This window comes from Dioscorea cayenensis, chromosome 11 (assembly GCF_009730915.1).
Source record: "Dioscorea cayenensis subsp. rotundata cultivar TDr96_F1 chromosome 11, TDr96_F1_v2_PseudoChromosome.rev07_lg8_w22 25.fasta, whole genome shotgun sequence".
NCBI lineage: Eukaryota > Viridiplantae > Streptophyta > Magnoliopsida > Dioscoreales > Dioscoreaceae > Dioscorea > Dioscorea cayenensis.
In genome coordinates, this window is record NC_052481.1 from 19405724 (window position 1) to 19427381 (window position 21658).

Below are 21658 nucleotides of genomic sequence, written 5' to 3' on the forward strand. Positions count from 1 at the left end.
AATACCACCATCTCTACCTATGTTTATATATATATATATATATATTCGGGTCTATATTTATTATTATATACATATGATAATAATAATACCAACTTAGTATATAATCTGAACAGCTCCTAGCCTTCCATACTCAACAGTCAGCACTTAATGTAAAAATAAAGGGCATTGATGTTTTGCAAGTAGAGATTGGTTGAACATTTGTCCTTCCTTGGAATTAATGCCATGTGAGCACAGATGCCCGCTCATCAGAATATTCATGGCTAGAGTCCAGTACGTCCATCAATCTTCAAAGTATTCACTATCCACTAAAATTAAATCCAATAGTAATAAATTCTCACTCCCTGAAATTTCATTAATTAGGAAAACAGATGCCAAATAGCCTTTGTATTCAAGTCTCTGTATATAATTACTTATGAAACTAGTATTGTTCAGTGTGATCAAAAGGACCACAGAAAAAGTTTGAAAGAAAGAAGAAGAAGAAGAAGAAGAAGAAAGAATAGAAGATGGAAGAAGAGGAGCCTGTAAGTCCAACAGGGCAATACTTGAGTAGCTCAGTGCTCAATGTTACAGTTCTTGTTGTCTTTGAGACTTCAATCCCTATTGATGATTCCCAAGCCATTGCAGCTCTGCAATCCATCTTCTTACCTATCAACCCTCGTTTCTCTTCCATCATGGTTCCATCTCTATATCTCTTTCTCTCTCTCTTTATATATAGACATTAATCTCTCGCTAGACTTGTTTCTCTATAGATCTAACTTAAATACATGCATGCATGCATGCATGCAGGTAAGAGATGAGCATGGAGTTCAAAAATGGAGGAAAGTTCAAGTGAAGTTAGAAGAGCATCTTAAAGTGCCAGTGTTCCCACAAGGATTGGAACAGTATGATGAATTCTTGCAAGATTACATAACAAAAATATCAATGGAACCCTTGCCCTTCAGCAAGCCATTGTGGGACGTGAGTGTCATAAAGTACCCTACAAGCACTGCAGCAGGGACCTTCGTCTTTAGGCTTCACCATGCTTTAGGTGATGGTTATTCTCTTATGGCTGCATTGTTTTCATGCCTTAAAAGAGTTGATGATCCTTCACTTCCTCTCACTTTCCCTTCTTCTAAGCCAAGAAGAAGATGGGATTCATTCCTTGGGTTTGCTCAAGAGCTATCCTATGCTTGTGTGAACACCATTAGAGACTTTGGTTGGAGCTTGATGAAGAGCAGTGTGATTGAGGACAGTGTATCAGCGATCAGGTCTGGTGTGCCATTTGTTGAATCCAGGCCTATCAACTTGTCTTATTTTGAACTCTCTCTTGATGATATCAAAACAATCAAGAAAAATGTCAATGGGGTAAGCTACTTATTTCTTCTCCTAGCTCATCTAACCAAAATAGTTGATACATAAATGCTATTCATACGGAGAAAACTTTCCAAATTAGTGTCCCGAAGCTAACCCCTTACTAGAAGGGTTTCCTGACCCCATGCTAACCCCACCTCCGGAGTTAACTTCAGGGCACCAATTCAGAAAGTTTTTTCGGACAAATAATTATTCTTGCACCAATATGGCAATATATACATATTGCACCCCTAAACCCTATCACCTGTCTCAATCATGCATATTCAAATTATTGCCACTCCATGTGGGACTATTAACATATTCTAAGATGCCTTTTTGATATTTATTAGTTTATTTTGATTAATCATATTAAATTAATAAGATTATAGTACTATATATGTTAAATACAAATTGGACAGACATATTATGTAGATTTGATTCAACTTGGTAGGATGAACAATTTAATTATGGTTATATATTCAAATCATTACTATGATTAGGAAGTGCCACATTATATAGTTAGGCAAATGTTGATATGTATATTTATATGTATGAACATATATATATATATATATATGAATCTAGGTGCCTACCTCTATCTTGTTCACTAGCTTTATCTTTTTAGAATTAACTCGAGTTCAATTAGTACAATATTAGAATATACAACTCATATGCTGATCAAAGATAATAATTGCAATAACTTGGCATCATTTAATTAAACAAATATTTATGTGTCCATCATATAAATATTGTAAGATTAACCAAGATTAATTTTTAAAAACAATATTTTATTCATTTTCATTTTCAATTATTTAGTATAATAAATATGAATATTGACATATAATTTTGGATCTCTCATTGTTTATGCAGACCATAAACGATGTATTAGTAGGAATAATATTTTATGGGATCAACTTATATATGGAAGAAGTGAGTCCATGCCATAATGCATGCAAAATGACTGCTTTAGTGTTGCTTAACACAAGAGCTATTAGAAGCTACAAGAGTGTGGAGGAAATGAGAAACCCTAATTCCAAGGCTAAATGGGGAAATTATTTTGCCTTTCTTCACATTCCTATGCCCAAGTGTGATAAAAAGAGCAAAGGTGACACAGTTGACCCACTTGATTTTGTGTTGAGAGCTAAGAAGATCATCGAATTGAAAAGGTCCTCTTTTGGGGTTTATTTATCCGGTGCCCTTTTGGAGATGGTCAGGAAATTGACAGGCCCTGAGGTATGATAAGTTATTCTCAATTATTTATTTATTTTCTTCTTAGTTTTTAAAATTATATTTTAAATTATAATTATGATCAAATGTATTTTTTAGTCTCTCTATTTATGTGAATAATATTACCTTTGGTATATAAGATATTATGTTGAGCTAATGTTTCCTTAATTAATATATTAGATGTTTTATTGATACAATCATAAGCATAAATAATTCTGTAAAATATAAAGATAAAAAATACATATATATACATATGCACATACATTCACACACACATATAATTACAAGTATAAATATACCCCGCAAATCAAAATTTTAATGTTATCCATTGTTTGAATTGTTTAATGTTATTTAAATTAATGATGTTTTAAAATTATTTAAAAGAAATTGATAGTAGATTTGAATGATAATAGTAAAAATAAAATGCATGTAATTATTCCATATAATTATCAAATAAAAATTAAAGTTAATGTTTTCTTTAATTAAGCCACTCCACTTGATTGCAGGTAGCTTCTCGTTGCATGCTGAAAACATTAACAAACTCAAGCATAGCAATTTCAAATATGATTGGACCTATGGAGCAAGTTGAAATTATTGGTCATCCTGTTTCTGGCTTTCATTTTATGATGGTACGTGCCCCTCAGGTACGTGTGTGTATATATATATTAATTTAAATTTTAAAAATCAAATCAAATTAATTTATCTAAAAAAATTATCATATATAGAGCTTGACGATGACAATAGTGAGCTATATGCAAAAGGTGAGAGTGGCCGTGGGTGCTGAGAAGGGTTTCATTGATTCCCCACTTCTTGTTTCATGCATGAAGAAATCATTTGAATCAATTTATGAAGCTTCGGTTGTTGATAAAGAAAACCAATTTTATTCACAGGAGCATGAAAAGGAAATATAATAATTGCATCCAAGCAGTGGTGTGTACTCTTGTATTGTGAACTGATCGAGATGTTTTTTGCATGTTTGGTTAATGAGATTAATGTTAAATTTCTTGATTTGTAAACATTTTTCATTTGAATAATTGTTATGGAAATGTTTTTTATTTATTATATTATAAGATTATTATTATTTTTTGTTTGGTGTGGGAATGAGAATTTGGAAGTAAATAAAGATATAACACTCCTTAAAAAAAAATGCTATTTGAGACAAATTTTTGTGACGCGAAAATAAAAAATGTGTCGCAGATTACAATCTGCAACATAATCTGAAAGCTCTTAAAAATAATGTAAATAAAGAGTTTTAGAAAAAAAAGGATAAAAAAATAAAACCATTATTTGAATCTATTATACATCAAGAAAACCTATAGGGAAAGACATGAATTCACAAGATAGGAAAACCACCATGAAATCGAGATTGAAATAAATAAATCCTCTATTTGAATCACAAATGCAAAGAAAAACAGAAAACACTCGAGATTGGATTCAATGTAAGATTAGAGCAATTTCAAAGGAATGCCATTAAACCTTGGTAAGATTAACCTAGAAGTAGAACTATAGAAAGCTTCGCTTTGAAGAGAATGGGAAAAACGGCATCGGAGATCATGTGCTGCATGGAGGGATTGGAGGACCAGCAATGCATTGGAGATCGTGTGCTGGATGGAGGGATCGGCGCCGGAGAAAAAGAAGGGTAGACTTATGCTTTCAATGCGAGATGATGGGAAGTATTTGTTGAATTTTTTTTATTTTAAACAAAAGAGATGAAATAATGGCATGGTATTGGCTTCATAAGTGCGCAACCGTAAATGGGTCTTTTTATTTGTTTCAGTGCTAGGTATTGGCTTCATAATGTTTTTTTATTTTTTTTTCTATTTTGGTGGAACAATTCTGTTAGATGATATATTAGGTTATTATTTTTTTTTTATGAAAAAGTGGATAAACAACATCAATTAGCAAAAATGATATATTAGGTTACTTATATATAATGTGTTGTAATTTTTTTTTTCCTTATTACTTCACCTGCTCACTGTTTCTTTACCTCTGTGGGACACCATTACCATCACATAAAAAATTAAACACTAAAAATGATAAACATTCTATATATATATATACACACACATGAAATTTATATCACCAACCACCTAAATTTAAAAAAAAATGATTTTCTTGTTTCGAATTAGTAAAATTCCTTAAAATATTATTTGACTTAAAGTAAATGGACTTTATTGAAGCATGTTTATCTCATTAAAAACAGACACAAATGTTTATTTGGGCCCAAAAGTTTCCTATACATTTTATGACATCAATCGATAGTTGTAAATAATATGTCGCAATTTATGTCGTAAACCAATTATGTCTTAGGGTCACAAAATTTTGTGACACATTTTATGACGTTTTTGAATAGTTATTTTTTACGATGTAATTTGGTTCTCTTTGCAACGTTTTTGATTTTTTGTCTCACATTTGTGCAATTTGTGTCGCAAATAGCATTTTTTCTTGCAATGACTAATGACTTAAATCCATTTGAAACATAAAAATATAAGATATAATATAATACTGTTTTGTTTTGTAAATAAGAAGAGGGTAAAAAAAAATATTAAATATAATATAATTAATTTTTTAACCCAAAAACCATGGCATAAAAATTTTATTAAGTTTTTTTTTTGTTTTTTTTTTTTTGACAAAGGCAACAAATGCAGCTCCATAATGGGGTGTCAAGGGACATATACAGAGGTGCACCAGTTATAGTGGCTTAACGACCCCTTACAGATTTATTAACTCAGGCAGACGTCACATGAGGCAATTAGATTCCTACCATATGCACTCCCAGAAGATATTTCAGGAACCAAACCAAGTTAATAAATCCCTCCTGCCTTGTAACCCTGGAGAAGAGGGAAATGACATCCTCCCACAGGGAACCCATGAACAATGAATGAACCGTGTAGATACAGTATTTATACAGTATCTACAGTATGCACACAATACTGTAATAATACTGCTGACCCAGGGATTCGACCCTGGGTCAGCCCATTCACTATCCAACTAACATACCACTACACTAAGTTGCAAATAAAACTATGTTCAATAATGACATTAATTATAAAAAGTTTAAAAAAACAAACTTTAAAGAGTTATACATAGAAGGAAACCTTTACTTTTTTTTAAGGTGGATAAACCAGTTCAATTAAACAAAAAAGAACAACAAAGATAATCCACTAGATGTAGTATAACGGCCAAAGATGGGCACAAATAAAAACAAGAGAAACTAAAAAACTAGCCTGTGATATGGCCACCCAGCCCAGAAAGCCAACAAGACACGAACTAGCCTGTGATATGGTCACTCACCTCCTAGGCCGGCAAGTCACCACTAATAGCCTCCGAACAATAGCCTAGAAACTCTAGACTGCGTTTGATGGTAGAGATGGAATCTTCACACTTCTCTTTGGAGCCCTCGGCAATTGCTGAAAACCAAGATAGGATCATGCAATCACATTTCAGAATAATAGCAAAAACAGACACAACATTAGTATTGAAGATTCGATCATTTCTAGCAAGCCATATATTCCAAACAAGAGCTTTCAAAATTCACTCTCCCATCACCTTAAACGCTGACCTTAGAAGAAATCTCCAATTTCCCCAGATTTGACTCATGGACCGGGATAGTTCAAGCAAATGGAACAATCTCACAAAGTACTCCTAGACATATTTAGCAAAAGAACAGTGAATAAAAAGGTGGTCTATGTTTCTCCAGATTTTCAAGTAAAAGGTATCTTGTTTTTCCTGACAAGCCGATTGAAGAGGTTAAACTTCCACGGGCAATTTCTAACCCAGAAGGCAGAACCATCTAGAGATCGGACATCACGTGCCCCTGCCATTGAGAAAGTTGTAAAAATACTTTATCGAGAAGGACCCATTCATCATGAGACTCCACCACTTCTTATCTCTCATAACCCCTATATGATGCAAGACGGTCCCGATATGGTACCGTCTCAAGAGATTTTGAAAAAAGGAGCTCACTAAGCATAGAGGCCAAGGCCCTAAGTGTGCTGGAATGATTCTGGTTAAATTTGAAAGCATCTGGCCACAGAAACATAGGGCCCCGACCATTGAGCCACCGATCATGCCAAAAAAGCGTCTCTTCATAAAAATTAACCACTTTTATGATACATCCCCAAGTGCTAGAAGGCAGTTGGACGCTCTTTGCTAAAAGAAAGAGAGCTTCCTCGTCTGCTTAGGGACCATATTCCAGGTCGATATTCTATAATTAAATTGGACAATCGCCGCTCCGCGCCAGTTAGGATAAGACATGAATTTCCACCACAATTTCTTGAGCAACGCTTAATTGAACATATTAAGGTTTAAAATACCCCAACCCCTTCTAATTAGATCAATTTGTTTATCACCCAGTAAGACAGTCTAAAAATAGACATCCAGTAAGGGGGCGTTTGGTTGGATGTAGTTGAAAATGCAGTGGATTTGTATTTAGAAATCCTGAGATTTGTAAATTCAGGAGAGTTAAATCCAGTGTTTGGTTGGATGTGGTATTTTGGCCATTTTCCCTCGCTTGTTACTTGTTTATCTTGATCGTTTTAGTTGTTTTCTCATTTTCTTTGGTTTGGGGCATCTTGCCGAGGGTTTGGTGATGCGTTTAGGATTAAAAAGGTAGTTTTCAGGGTGCGCACAGTCGTGTTCAACCCGTGTCAGCCCCCTTGATTTTCTCAGGAGAATCCGAGCATTGAAATTTCAAATTTCAGCCCCGACATGACTGTGTCAGGAGCACTCAGACCGTGTCAGGTGCTACAGTAATTTTGCTGCAGTAATTTTGCTACAATGACTGTGTCAACTCTAACACAATCGTATCCAGGCCGTGTCCCACCTGAAAAGTCGTGCGAAGTTTCTTTAAAGCCCCTTTTGAGCCGTTTCTTCACCCATCTTTTTCTCAAAACCTTCCCCTTAGCTCCTCCTCTCTTCGTCCACCATTCTTAGGGTTTATATGCTGATTTTGGAGGTATTCTTGGCCTTGTTCTTGGAACAAAGAGTTTGATTATCTCTTGAGTCAAGGTAAGCTTCTTTCATTTCTTGTTTCTTCTTTGTTCCTTAAATGAGTATAAGTAGGGTTTGGTTGTGAACCCAAGGGAAAGCTTGATTCTTGTTCCTTTTCTTCTTCTTTGATGTTATAGCTTGGGAGGAGTATTTGTTTTGATTTGTTTGACTTGATTTAGAGAAATCCTTGAACCATCTTCTCCCTTAATTTCAGATCTATTGTAGCACTGAATCAAAGTTGGTTTTCTTGCTTTCCTTGTTGGTTTTAAGGATTGTGAGAGATCTATCCTTGCTAGATGTTATAGTTAGAGAGTTTAGAAAACCCTAGAAACCATCATTTTCCCATTTTGAGCATTTCCCTTTATTTCAATAGATCACATTGTTGATGATGTTTTGTCATTTGTTTGGTTTACTTAATTGCTTCTAGGAGGTGAAACTTCAAGTAGAGGGAAAGAGCCAGTGGAGAAGTAACACCGAAGGTTTTTAGCTCGCCAAGTTTGTGAGTGGGATTTACTAAAGTTTGGATTATGATTCATGCATGCTTGGTTAATATTTAAGTTGCTTGCCTTTGAATAATAGACCGCTCATTACTAATTCTCTTTGAAAGTTTTATATGGAGTTTAGAAATCATGGTGACTTCTGATTTGGCTTATTGCATGGATGTTTGCAAAGTATATATATATATATATATTCTCATGGTTTGGAAACTCTATGTTTTGAAATATATGTTTCAAATTACGCATTTTTAAGAGTTTGATGCTCTTGTTATGATGACCAAAAAATCATGTGAAAACTAAGTTGAATTTTATTGTGATGATAAAATCCTTGAAGTATATTTTCAAAAGATACTTTTGTATGATGTTCTTGATGAAAATGATTTCTTGGCAAATGTTGTAACCAAGCTATTCACTCTTGGAGTGAGATTTGCAATTATGAACAATAGTAATCCCTTAAATGGGAATCATGTTATCATGTTGATGTATGCTGAGCCTACAGGCTGGAATTGTTATTTATTTATTTTGATGGTGACATGGGAGCCGAGCTCCAGTACTTACTGTAGTAAGAAGTGGATGGTTTCCACGGGCCGACTTGTTTAGAGGTGGCGTGGAAAACCGTCAAACCAGTTATGCCATTTTTAGGTGGGAGCGTAGAGGCATGACTTGGATATAGTTGAGTTGTTCGGAGTCACCACACGAACTTCCCAGCGGCCAATGCCAAGATACGTGAATCTTAGTAGCTCCAGACCTAACCAAGGCCACGGTTAGCGATGGAGAGTTTTCGAGGCCATTTGGATACTATTAATTATTGTGTATTGTTGATTTATTTATTTCTAAAGTATCTTGACATTTGGAGCTCTTGAAAAGATGTGAATACTAAGTTCCCGAATTGAACATATATATATATATTGTTTGATGATTTCAAAGGAAATGTTATTGTTCACTTTGTTAAGAAAGCTTATATCCTTATGTTAAAATTGTTATTTAAAGTATCTTTATGCTTATTAAGATTTGAAACCATTTTGATTGTATTTTACTTTCTTTGAGCATGCTTGAGCTATAGTTACATGTTTAGCCCCTCACTGAGTAACCTAGTTACTCACCCCTTCTTTCTTCCTCCTAGGTGATAGCACAACATAAGGGTGAAGGCGTGAACTGCTTGGCAAGAGTTGTGTCTATCTTAACATTTTGAGTTGTGTATGTTGTTTATTCCTTGGCATGTATTATCAAGGACCCACTATGTGTTGTCGAACCTTGTTACATATTTTCTTTAATTGAGATACTTTGTTATGACAGTCAGATCATATTGTGTACGAGAAGTATACCTTCTACTTCGAGTTGTTGTTATTATTGTCATTATGAACTCCATGTCATGATTATCTATGAGTCATATCTTGTATTAAATGGATGAGCATGTGTAGGAATAATTGTGTATGGTGTACTGTTAGACTATTTCTTGTTGTTATAGTAGTTTTGTATAGGGAACATGTTAGCCTTACGACGATCTAGGGTTGAGGTAGGTGTTTGACCTCCCCTGGGTTGTCATGGCGGTATGTCATGCATGGGACCTGCGGGACGGGGCGTGACATTGAATGTATTTGTATTGCTGGATAACAGAGTTTTGTGTTTGGTTGGAGGGATTTGTAAATTTGGATTTGAAAAATATGTGTTTGGTTTGATGTATTTTTGCTTGGATTACATGTTATGATCACCCATGGTGAGGTTACCCCCCCCCTAATATTATAAATAATTAATATATATTATATAATTAATATAATTAATATATACTTAATTTATTATAATAAAATATAATATATTAGTTATTTATTAAATTAATGGATATAATATAATATATCAATTTTATATTATATTAATAGATAAGGCTGTTAAAAAAATTTTAAGGGCCAGTTTGGTGGACAGAATAGGATATGGACAGATATGATATGAGGACTGGATAGGAGTAGGAAAGGATATGGGCATAAGCTCATATCCTATCATATGTTTGATGCACATTGGATAAACCATTAGATAACATTTTGTTATCCTATTTTGTGTTTGAAGTTGACTGAATAATGACAGGATATGATATAAATAGTATGTAAATAGACAAAATTACCCTTTATAATATAGTTATATATATACATATATTTTTATTTAAATAGGCTTTTTTTAAAAAAATTTCCTTAATGATTTACTTATCGATATATTTTAAATTTTTAAAAAATAAATAACTTATAAATAATGTCCACAATGCAGTATAACCAACTTGCAAAAATTATAGTTAATACTTATTTCTTTGGAGAAAATCATACACAAAGTCATCAATATGACTTAAAGCTAAAGTAATAAACTCATTAATGAAAAATAAATTGATCACATCAAAATCAGTTAAAAAAACATTAGACTAGAAAAACTAAAAATAAGACATGATTAAAAAAAAGATTTAATTGAAAAAAATAATTTGCTCAAGCACGAAGATTGACGGAGAAACATTTAATTACTCTAAATACATAAAATTCTACTTAAAAGAGTGAAATTAGTGTTCTATCTAGTTGTTGATAAGCTTCTTGTTCCAAGCATTATGTTTAAAAGATCAAAAGAAAAAAATACAATGAAACCCTATATAATGGAGATAAACCAAATAATAGGGACAAAAAAAGTAAATTTATTTTTTTTATCATATTCTACTTGAGCCAATAGGATAAGACTATCATATCCTATTGGCACACCAAACAAAGGACAACAACAGGATATGATAGTATATCGTATTCTATTGTTCTTATCATGTCCGCCAAACGGTTCTAAATAAAATCTCACTATTTAAAATTTTTCAAATATGTTTTAAATTTTTTAAATAATTTTAGTTAGTTTATTTTTGAATTTTAATTATTTAAATATATTAATTATGATAAAGTTAAAAATATTTAATTGTGATAAAGTTAATGTTGGAGATAGTGGGTTAGTTATTTTAAACAAAGATTTTTTTATAGTTATTGAGAACAAAGATTATTTGTTAATATATGATTAAAGTTAATATACGATTAATTTAAACCAGTGCAAGGAAATTACCCATCCATTCGCTCACTATATTTCCCTCTCATTCTCTCTCTCATATATCATGGGTTCACGACCTTCATATGAGTTAACCCTTGATTACAAACCCAACAATTATGCACTCCCACTCCCTTCTCAAACTCAATCACCCTTTATTTCTACTGATGATGATGTCATCATCATCACGATCAACTTGACCAGCTCCAAGACTTCCTTACTCGCCTTCAAGATGAAAGACCCAAGATTGAAGCCTTCCAGCGTGAATTTCCTCTTTGCATGTGATGGAAGAAATGGAAGCATACAAGCAGCAGCTGGAAATATTACTGACAAACCAAGGAGTGATGATCACGACTGGAAAAATTCAAATAACAAATTACAATTGAATCAATCAAATCTCAACCATACATTCAAAACAGAGAGTTACACCTCAAAGCATGAGAATTTGTTATACATAAGTAATAACTAGTTCTAGAGATAATATCATCCATATGAAAGACACCAAACTCAATCTAAACAATAAAATTCACAAAAACCGCAAATAAAAACATAAGATTCCACATAGAACTCCAAACAAAGATAACATTCCAAATACAACTCGAAAGAAAACACATTAAACTCCAAATATAACCCCACAAACAGTTGGTCATCCACCACATCCTGCACACAAATAAAAGAGGAAAAAAATCAGAGCCCATAAAAAAAATAAAAAATAATATTTAAAGAATTTATATAAAATACGTCAATAATGAAAATTTATACCATACTTGCATACTAGAGCATCTGATCATCTGATTAAAGAATTTATTCACCCAAGCCATGTGAAGTTCTTGACGCTTTCCAAAGAACATGCGAGCTAGTGCTCATATACCATAAGAATTTGATCTATGAAATACCCATGTTGTGTTAGCTTCATACATTCATCTTCAACATCTTTTGCAAAGCTAACTGAACGGCTAGATTGAACTTTATCAAAAGCTTTTTCAATACTTGTGGCCAAACGGTCTATTGTAGCATCATTAAGGGTTGCTTTGTGATAAGTGCTTGTGCGATATGAATGCGAAGCGTTCATTCCTTATGTTGAGCATTACTTTCCTCAGTTTTCTAAATTAATATGTGTGTTTTTATGCTACTTTTACGCAAGTAGGGTTGTGAGGCCGAGTATGAAGGAAATGGGCCAATGTGGATCATAATGCACCTATTTTGGAGGAGATCTTGTTAAGGTTCAAACGCGAAGACATAGGTCAAGTGTGAGATGCTAGAGTGTGTGCCAACCTCCTCGCATTCGAGTGAGTACATCTATTTGGAGGGGCACAAAGGCAGTCACGCTCGAGCATTCCGACTTATGCATATAAGAACAAGAGCCCTCGCCAACATGTACATCATTGAAGAAGCAAGTGATTCACGACGTGAACGTGTGCCCGTTTGCGTTACCCCGATGAAAGTATGGAATTTGGAAGTTAATCAGGTCGAAGACTGTAGCAGAGTAATGTAGCAATTACTGTAGCAACACTGTTCACAGCCGGCCGAGAAATCAGAGAAACAGAGAATCCACACGGGCGTGTGGAAATATCCACGCGTGGAAATTCGCGGCGTGTATCATCCACGCCCGTGGAGTTGCCGATTCCGACCCTATTTAAAGCCGATTCATCCCCGATTTTGGTATTCTTTTTCCATCTTTTTCCCCAACTTGTGAGAGAGCTTCGGCTGGGGTTTCGAGGGGTATTGGCCAAGGTTTTTGGAGAGGTTCTACGGCTCCGACATCGTGATTCCATTAGGAAGAAGGTTGGTAGGGGAGCTTCCATCGAGGCGCATCCCTATACCCGGGACGAAGGAATCCTTGGACGACGAGTAGAGGACTTTCCACAAGACCATCGACACGACCATCGAGGGGGTTTCTTTATGTATTCATTGCTTTTACATTCGATTTCTTTTGATTGTACTAAGCTCCATGGAGAGCTAAACCCCTAGTGGGTACTTGGATGATTGTGAACCCTAGGATGTATTCGTTTCATTGAACTTCTTTATTATGCTTTCAATAAATTGATGTTTATTGTGAGTTCCAACCTTGAATGCTTGATTGTATGAACATTTCCCCTAGAGTGACACTAGGGGTTGAGAGTTCTTGTTGGTAACCTTGTGAGTGAGTGACACACCACTAGCGTTAGACAAAGCTAGGTTGGAGAGGGTCGATCGAGAGTGCAGGGAGGCGTCCCCTTTCCCCTCCGGCGTGATAGATTCTACCTCCGTTCCTCGAGTTCTTTGCGGCCATAATGGAGTGAATGGTCTAAGGGATGAACCTCAGCTGGGGGCCTAGTTGCGCGTGAAATGGAGTGAAGCGTTGAGAGGATCTTAGTATCTAGGGCTTAATTGTGGCTAGGGACCTTCCACCGGACCAAAGAGGGATAGGTCTATATTTAGGAAGAGATTTATCACTTGGAATCCCTAGAGCTCATTGCAACTCTATCGCGAGTCAGAGGTGTTGAGATTGTTCGATTTCTCCTCCGGGACATGTATAGAGTTAGGCATAGTTGACCTTAGATTTGGGACTATGTATGTAAGGATTTCCACGACTCACCATTGCATTGATTAGGAAGCATAATAGAGAGTTCTTGCACTTGAAGCGATCATCCTAGGTGAAGCATTATCCGAGTACCCCATGCTTTATCGATTGCCTTACCCTCTTCTTACTTTTGCTCTTTCACTTGTTGTTTTTATTGTTGAGAATTGAATCAATTTCACACTTATCACTATTGATATTCCACATAGTTAAGAATCAAATTAAGTATTTTCACTCCCTACTCCCTGTGGATTCGACCCCGCTCACCCGGGATTATTACTTCGACAAGCCCGTGCACTTGCGGGATATAAGCAAGGGGAACTTGTCACTTTGCGTTTGTCTTTCTCTTTCCTTCTTTGTATTGGGCTTGTTGTTGACGTTGGTTCATAATTGTAGGGTTGAGTAAACGGCGAGGTATTACCAAGCCCATCTGTTTCCATGAAAGGCACATCATCATAATTTTGGGTTGATGGGAATACATCTGCCTCAGAGTTGTAATCCATTTTTGTGCCAATACGAGTTCCTGAGGTGACAGCACGATTTCCAGTAGCTTGATTATTATCACAAATAGTCTCGAGAAGGTCGTAATCCTCAATAGGGTTCGTCGTCCTTGTGGATCTGTATTTTAACAAATAAATATTCAAATGATTCAGTTGGAATTATAATGTACAAATCAAAAATTATAATTTTTAAGTAACAAGTACCTTGATGTATTCTATATATTCAGCCTCGTCCATGATAATAATTTGGAGGTTATCATCCCAACCCATGAAACTCATATCTTTTAATTTTTTTTATCCTCGCCCATTTTCTCCTTAACGTTATGAGATGATTACTTACATTGGCCTCTGTCATTGTCACTCCAAATGTATCTTTCAAGGATCGAATAACAACTTGTATTGTTTGTGGTTTGAAGCCTTTGTCCATCTTAAACCCTTGTTCAACTTGGCTTGCCATAAATCTTATAAAGTAACGACTTGTATAGGCGTGGCACTTGCTACAGCACCAAGGTGGTAAAGAATATCCAAAGCCATGAGTTTGAAAGTCTAACCAATAGTGCCATACACATGTCGCAATTATACTTCGAAGACTCATGTTTTGAGTGGAACAAAATCTCTAGATATTACACCCTGCCATTTAATGAGAACAACACTTCCCAATTGTTACCAAAATATGCTTAGAGAATAACTAAAGCGCATCAAACCCTAAATAAAAGTTCTCATTCCATGCAACCTCTCATTGTTAGTGGAATCTGATCCTAGAAAGCCTCAAACCTGGCATTGTCACCTCAAGATCAAGAACCTTTAATCCTGTAAACATTCCTTATTAAATTCATTCTGTTATATTCATCATCTTCAGGGCTCTCAGAATACACTAATGGCAATCAATCATATATATGAAATAAACACAACCACATTTGCAAATATCATACACAATCACGACCAAACAACAAAGAATAATATCAAGTTTCAACACATAAACGAAAAAAAAATCTCAGATCAAGTAAAACAAGAGGACGATACCTATCCCTGTCGCTGAAAATATCCAAAAAAAATTGAAAAATAAAAACCAGCCAAAAAATAAGAGCAAAAGAAGATGAGAAGTAGAAGAGCAAGAAGAATGTTAGATTTCTCACTTTTGCTCCTTGCCCGATGCATGCACCGCACTCTTCGTTAACTTCCCAAAAATTAACTATCACCCAAAACCTAAAATTAAGATCACCAAAGTCCCAAATAAAAAATTAAAAAAAAAAAATTAAACACCAACCCACAAAAAATGGAGAAGAAGATGGAGAAAAAGAAAACGAACAATCAAAAGAAAGTGTCGCCGTTGTTGCTCGACCAACGATGCCAGCGATTGGAGGAGAAAAGGTTTCGGAGATGAGAATGGCCAGTGATGAGAAGAAAGGGATGGAGGAGGAGCGTGGATGGAGGAGATCTTACAAATCCCGTGAATCCCTCATGTGAGTCTCATGTGAGGGATTCAAAACTGAATTGACTAGAGTGAGACAACTACCTAAGGACAGATGATGCGCTTTCCAAGATGAAAGCCTATGATGTACATTCTTAATAAGACTTTCCCAGTCTTGTTTACGAGGTCTTCTGCCAGAGATCGGGATACCAAGGTAAGTCACCGGTAAAGACCCACCGTGCAATTTAAAGTTGTCGAAACCACTTCACTTAGTAGCTTCCCAAAAGTACTTGAGAAAAGGCAGGTTTTGAAGAAGTTGGCTTCCAGACCTGTCATTCCCTCGAACATGTAAAGAATCAGCTTAATGATCATAAGATCTTCCGACCAACCCCCCAACAACGACCGGGCTTGTGTAAATTATATAAAAAAAAATGTTCGCAATTTAAATCTAATTTAAGAAGAAAAAAAAACACTGATCACGTCCTTTGCTCACCAGTAGGCCCTCAAACAATGGCCGAGGAGGAGGAGGTGATGAAGCTCGGCGCATACTGCGCTGCTGTGCGCCTGGTGGAGGATGCGGCGTCGGAGATACTCCTCTTATGGGCGCTTAACGACCCCACCGCCCGTCGGCACAACTTCTTCGTCCGCCACGCTGACGTCACTCTTCCCATTGATTCATGCGGCCGCCATCTTTCCATCCTTCAGTCGCCGTCCTCCATGGTACGTATCTCTTTTGTTTTCACTGCTTATTTGACTTCCTCAATCCCTGAAATCCACTGCCAGAGCACGCCAGGAGTGACGGGGGCGGTGATGTGGGACAGCGGAGTAGTCTTGGGGAAGTTCCTGGAGCACGCTGTTGATAGTGGGAAGCTGAGTTTGAAGGGGAAGAAGGTTGTTGAGCTTGGTTCAGGCTGTGGATTGGTTGGGTAAGTGCAAAAGATGACATCTTTTTCTTGGATATAGTTGTGCAGACAAGGTGTTTGTTGAATTGTTTGTTTGGATTTTTTGTGCTCTTTAGATGTATAGCAGCTCTGTTGGGAGGGGATGTGATTCTCACTGATCTTCCTGATCGGTTGAAGCTGTTAAGGAGGAATGTGGAAAGCAATTTAGGTGGAGGAGGTGTTCGAGGAAATGCCGATGTAAAGGAGTTAACTTGGGGGGATGAGCTTGACTCTGAATTTATTGATCCTTTGCCTGATTTCGGTTAGCCCTTTTTTATAGCTCTTTTTTGTGTTTTGTTGTCTTTTATGTTTGTTGCATGATGTTTGCAAGTGTCGTGTGTTTCATTGCTTGTTTTGTTTAGGTAGTTCTCATCCTTTTTTATTCATAAAAAAACTATTGTTTGAACTTTTGTGTTTAGCATCATGGATTTGTATTGATCATCATGCTTGGTGAAATCGAGCAAATAACCTCGCAATGCTCAAGGAGTGTTCAGCTATAGGATCACATTGCATCATAAACAGATGAATTTTGTCTGTTTGAGACAATTAGAAGAAGATGACTGTCCTAGCTTTTTTTTTTTTTCAGTTTGCAAGTTTCTTAAAATTATTTTGCCTTACCACTCTTAGCATCCAGCTTAGTATACTAGGTGCAACGGTGTCCTGTCAATGTGATAGGTTTAACTTCATGGATAGTTTTGTAATAAAGTTGATTTGTCTCTATAGTTTCTGTTTAAAATTAGGCATATTAATGTACCTGATTGTCTGAAATTTCCATATGACACTTGGAATGATGGGAATGGAATGGTATGTATAACATTGTTCTTTGAATCTGTATCTGCAATGGTCTCTTGTTGACTGCCACCTTCTGAGGGCACAAATTGTTTTAGGCTGTGTTTTGGATTGAGGGGGAAAAATGGAGGAATAAAAAGGCAAATGAAAAGGTGAAAGAAAAAAGAAATAAAAATTTCATTATAAGTTTTTAAAATTATATATACTTGTCCTTGTACAAAGTTGGAGAAGAATCCTTCCATGTTGTGGTTTTTTATTTGATTTGATTTTTCTGATTTGTGCCTTCAGGGTTCGCTAAATCTTATCTTTGTCATATGCAAGACAATCAATAATTTCTTCAAGATTATTTCTGTAAGTAATAGATGCAAATGTTTTGCTATATAGTTCTTGGCTCAGATGTAATCTACAGTGAAAGTGCTGTCATGGATTTATTATCTACAATAACACAACTCTGTGGAGGTAACACAACGATTTTTCTTGCTGGAGAACTCCGAAATGGTAATTTCTACATCTCAATTCTCAAATTCTCTTTCTGCATGCATTTCAGAGAATGCATAGAGAAGTAAGGCAATCCATTTTGCAGATGTTGTGCTAAACTACTTCTTGGAAGCTGCTATGGAGGAGTTTACAATTGGTTGTGTTGATCAAACACAATGGCATCCTGATTATCGCAGCCATCGGGTGGCACTATTTATTTTAGTAAAGAAAATCACGAAATTGGCTCCGCAAGATCTAGATAACATATCAGACAGAAAGAAAAGCGAAGAAATCAATTGAACTCATTGCAAGTTTTCTTTCTCGAAGTTGTAAGTATCGGAATCCTGGGATATTGCTGTATTTACAAAAAGAGCTGCATGCATCATCAGTTTTAAGAAAGGAATTGGAATTGTTGAATTTCCTGAATTTGCTAGCCCTGAAAGGCAGATTTTTGTTTTTAAACACATTTGTTGATCCTGTATGGTGATTGCAACACTCATTCTTCATTGTTGTAATGTTGTCTGTATCATCAGATAAAATAAATGAATGGATAAAATGTTCTGGAGAAAACTTAGGTGATGTGCAATAGGTGAAGTTTATATAGTTTACTGTTAGATGTTGGATTTTTGATCTTGAGATCAGTAATTTAATAAAATGAGTAAGGGTATTATAGGAAAGGTGTTATGTTTTTATGTATTTTTGTTGTATGTGTCAAATGTTTATTGGGCATTACACTGCACCTAAGACCACCTCAAATGTTATTGCAAGGAGCATCTTAACCTGAATCTTATTGATACTATGGTTATATATATATATATACACACACACTGTTTTTTTCCTTCTTGTAACTCTATATTCTCTCTAATGACTTTTTATTATATCCAATTAAATTTAAGTCAGTGACCTGATGGAGGATTTCGTGGAGTTCAATTCAATTATCAAATATAGGAGGGTGTTATATGCAAACAAAGGAGATTCAAATTCAACTTATTTCAGGGTGTTATTCATAAAAAGTCCAGAAATCTCCCAAACCCTCGTCATCGTCTCTCTCGATCACTCTCGATAGCGAAGAGACGAAGAGGGCGAGCACAAGGCCATGGCGGCGGAGGAGGAGGGTTCAATTGGGCAAGCTAGCAATTCACGGCGGGAGCGGTTGAAAGCTCTTCGAGCTGCCCAGGATCTCCTCAACACTCCCGACGAAGACGGCACCAAGCCACAAGACCCTTCCGAAGATCAACAACAAGAGTGAGTCTTTCCTCTTTCCTCAATCTCTCTATCTTTGTTGAGTTGTCAATTCTTCAATGGATGTCATCGTCTTCTTGCTATCATCTCTTGTTGGTTCATTCTAGGGTTGCAGTATCACGTATCCTGTTTTATTCATCCGGAATAGCAAATTTCTATGATATGTTGTTTGATTCAAAGGATTTGAAGCTTTGTGTGTATAAATTTAACAGGGATGAAGCCGCTGGTGGAGAGGACGAGGTGGGCCAAGCTGCAGCTGCGCGTCGGTTGAGGCTGCAGGCTCTTAAAGAAGCAAATGAGCTTCTAAGCACTCCCGATGAGGGTTCTAGACAGGATGAAACTGAAGAGACTGAGGACGCTGAAGAGGAGATGTGAGTGCATTGATCTTCCTATTTCGTTTGTGGCATTATACTGTTCTTGTTGGGCATGAATTTTCATTAACGTCTTCTTATGATTTTTTCATATAATTTTTTCATATAAAGGATGAACCTGTCTCCATGAACTTACAAATCATCTGTAATTTTATGATGATAATTTTGGTACTCATGCAATGAGAATTTTAGCATTGATAGTGTAGATTGGACTATTGAATTCATGGAAGTTCGTTTGGCAGCAGGTATTGATAACAAATTAGAGCTGCACTGTCTGTAAATATTGTAGCTTTAAGAACATAAATTTGCTGATTTTATATAGTAACCTTTCTTTCTTAATGTTTCTTCACATAAAGGATGAGCTTATTGTCATGACTTTTCATATCTGAATTACCTGTAATTGTCTGATGATAATTTTGATATGTGAGGCAGCATGGGGCTAGAATTTTTCACATGACTAGTTCAGAATGTACAATTTAAAGCATGGAAGTTTATTAGGTAGCATGCATTCATAGAACATAGAACCACATCATCTGTAAAGCATGGTTTTAAGACCATAGATTTGCTGAATGCTATTCAGTTGAGCCTTCACAGGCAAGGTGTTTAGCCTCCTCTGTTCGAATCAGTGGGTGCTTAGTTATGCATGATTAATGTATTGCTTTGTGCAGACATTTCACTTGTTGAACTGCTGATATAAGATGATACTACTTTTCTTTAAATTGCCATATTTTTCCAGTGTTGGGAAGTATTATTACATGGTTCAAAGCCAAGTTATTGAACTACTGATATAAGATGATACTATATTTCTTTAAATCACCATAGTTTTCCAGTGATAGGAAACATTATTACATGGTGCAAAGCCAAGTTCTAAGACTCTTTAAGAATCAGACATGATGTGTCAGTGCGGGTGATTATTTCCTTTGCAGCCTAATTTGTAACTCTAGGGGTTTTGTGTTTAGAACATGTTTATAAAAGGGCTTATAGAAATCTACTCACTGCAGCACTTGGAAACTCTTCACTTTGAATAACAGTCCACCATGAATTTGCATGAAAGGCACCATAACACCACATCCTATTCTATTCTTCCTAATACACTTGTATGGGTAGGGACACTCCCTCATCTGTATGATTTTCACATAAAGAAAACCCTGTATTTGTGAAGGTTTTTCATCTGTACTGGGTGCAAACTACTATTTGTAATTTCCCCATAAGACCTTCCTTTATGCAGCATGTGTAATGATTCTAATGAAAGCAACTTATTAATTGTGGTCTATGATCTGCATCCTTAAAGCTTGTGGTTGGCTTCTCTTCACAGGAAATTCAACTTGAAGTTCAGAAATTACCTTCCGCATGATGAGCAACTTCAGAGAGGTAAGTTGCCACCAGCTGTCTTACCAAAGTTTGAAGATCCTGTTGCCCCTGTAGCACCACCGCCTGAGAAGATAGAGGTGATTGACCATGTCACATTTACCTCTAATTTTGTATCCAGCTTCAATCAATAGGTTAATTGAATTTAGGTTGCCATGCAGGATCCCCTTTGTGAATATTGCACCGAAGAAGCCAAATTGGGACCTGCGTAGGGATGTGCAAAAGAGGCTCGAGAAGCTTGAAAAGCGCACGCAGATAGCACTACGGCAGCTCATGCGTAAGTTTTTCATTTATTCATTTGTGATTTGTGAAAGTAACTCTGCAAGATAAGTCTCATTGAATTTCTTCAAGCCTTGAAATTCGATCATTGTTTCTGCAGTAGAACAAGAGAAGGAGAGGGAGGCCTCGGAGGCAGGCTCAGGTGTGACCGAAGACTGATCCACCGAACTTTTGTAGCGCACTAGTATCTCAAGCAATTTCATATGCTTTAAAAATGAGAAATCTTGACTTGACGATGTACTGAAATTTATTTTGTAAGATATATTATTAGATTGTTGCATGCAAGCAGGGCTTGTGCCAGAATGCCTTAACAATTTTACTTTGAGTTTGCAAATGCATTTATAAGAGCAGTTTGAATGCAGCGTGCCTATTAATATTATGGGGCAATGGTTGATGAGTTCTAGAACTATAATAAATAGTTACTGAAAAATCAAGCACTGTTGACATAAATTTATAAATAAATTATAAACAGCACGCCAAAATACTCAGATGAATGGTTCAGATCAATTCTCTTATTCTCCCAACAAAACTAACCTCCAAAAACGAATCCTGTCCATTCATTCGAGTATCAACGTTCAGGATAGAAAACAGAAAACCCCGCGCGGATCCAAAGCACCGGCCCAA

The 21658-nt window shown here is 35.9% G+C and overlaps 3 protein-coding genes across 6 annotated transcripts; all 3 read left to right on the plus strand.

Annotated features, from left to right (window-relative positions):
* Positions 1–486: 486 nt before the first annotated feature.
* Positions 487–3521, plus strand: LOC120272615 (O-acyltransferase WSD1-like). Its single transcript, XM_039279482.1, has 5 exons — positions 487–674; positions 787–1344; positions 2200–2562; positions 3063–3200; positions 3282–3521. The coding sequence occupies exons 1-5, from the start codon at positions 504–506 to the stop codon at positions 3465–3467; spliced, it is 1416 nt and encodes a 471-aa protein (XP_039135416.1). The 5' UTR covers positions 487–503; the 3' UTR covers positions 3468–3521.
* A 12325-nt stretch (positions 3522–15846) lies between these two features.
* LOC120272406 (protein N-lysine methyltransferase METTL21A-like) lies at positions 15847–18848 on the plus strand. Of its 4 annotated transcripts, none has more exons than XM_039279230.1 (7): positions 15847–15979; positions 16064–16287; positions 16351–16493; positions 16586–16770; positions 17682–17795; positions 17881–18103; positions 18771–18848. In XM_039279230.1, exons 2-6 carry the CDS (start codon positions 16078–16080, stop codon positions 18072–18074), a joined length of 846 nt encoding a protein of 281 aa, XP_039135164.1. In that variant the 5' UTR covers positions 15847–15979; positions 16064–16077; the 3' UTR covers positions 18075–18103; positions 18771–18848. The 4 variants fall into 4 exon arrangements, with proteins under 4 accessions (XP_039135164.1, XP_039135163.1, XP_039135161.1 ...); XM_039279229.1 differs by having other exon boundaries at positions 18675–18780; XM_039279227.1 differs by lacking the exon at positions 18771–18848 and having other exon boundaries at positions 17881–18344.
* LOC120272407 (coiled-coil domain-containing protein 12) lies at positions 18778–21395 on the plus strand. The gene is made up of 5 exons (XM_039279231.1): positions 18778–19019; positions 19229–19387; positions 20703–20834; positions 20917–21032; positions 21135–21395. The coding sequence occupies exons 1-5, from the start codon at positions 18871–18873 to the stop codon at positions 21191–21193; spliced, it is 615 nt and encodes a 204-aa protein (XP_039135165.1). The 5' UTR covers positions 18778–18870; the 3' UTR covers positions 21194–21395.
* The last annotated feature ends 263 nt before the right edge of the window (positions 21396–21658 follow it).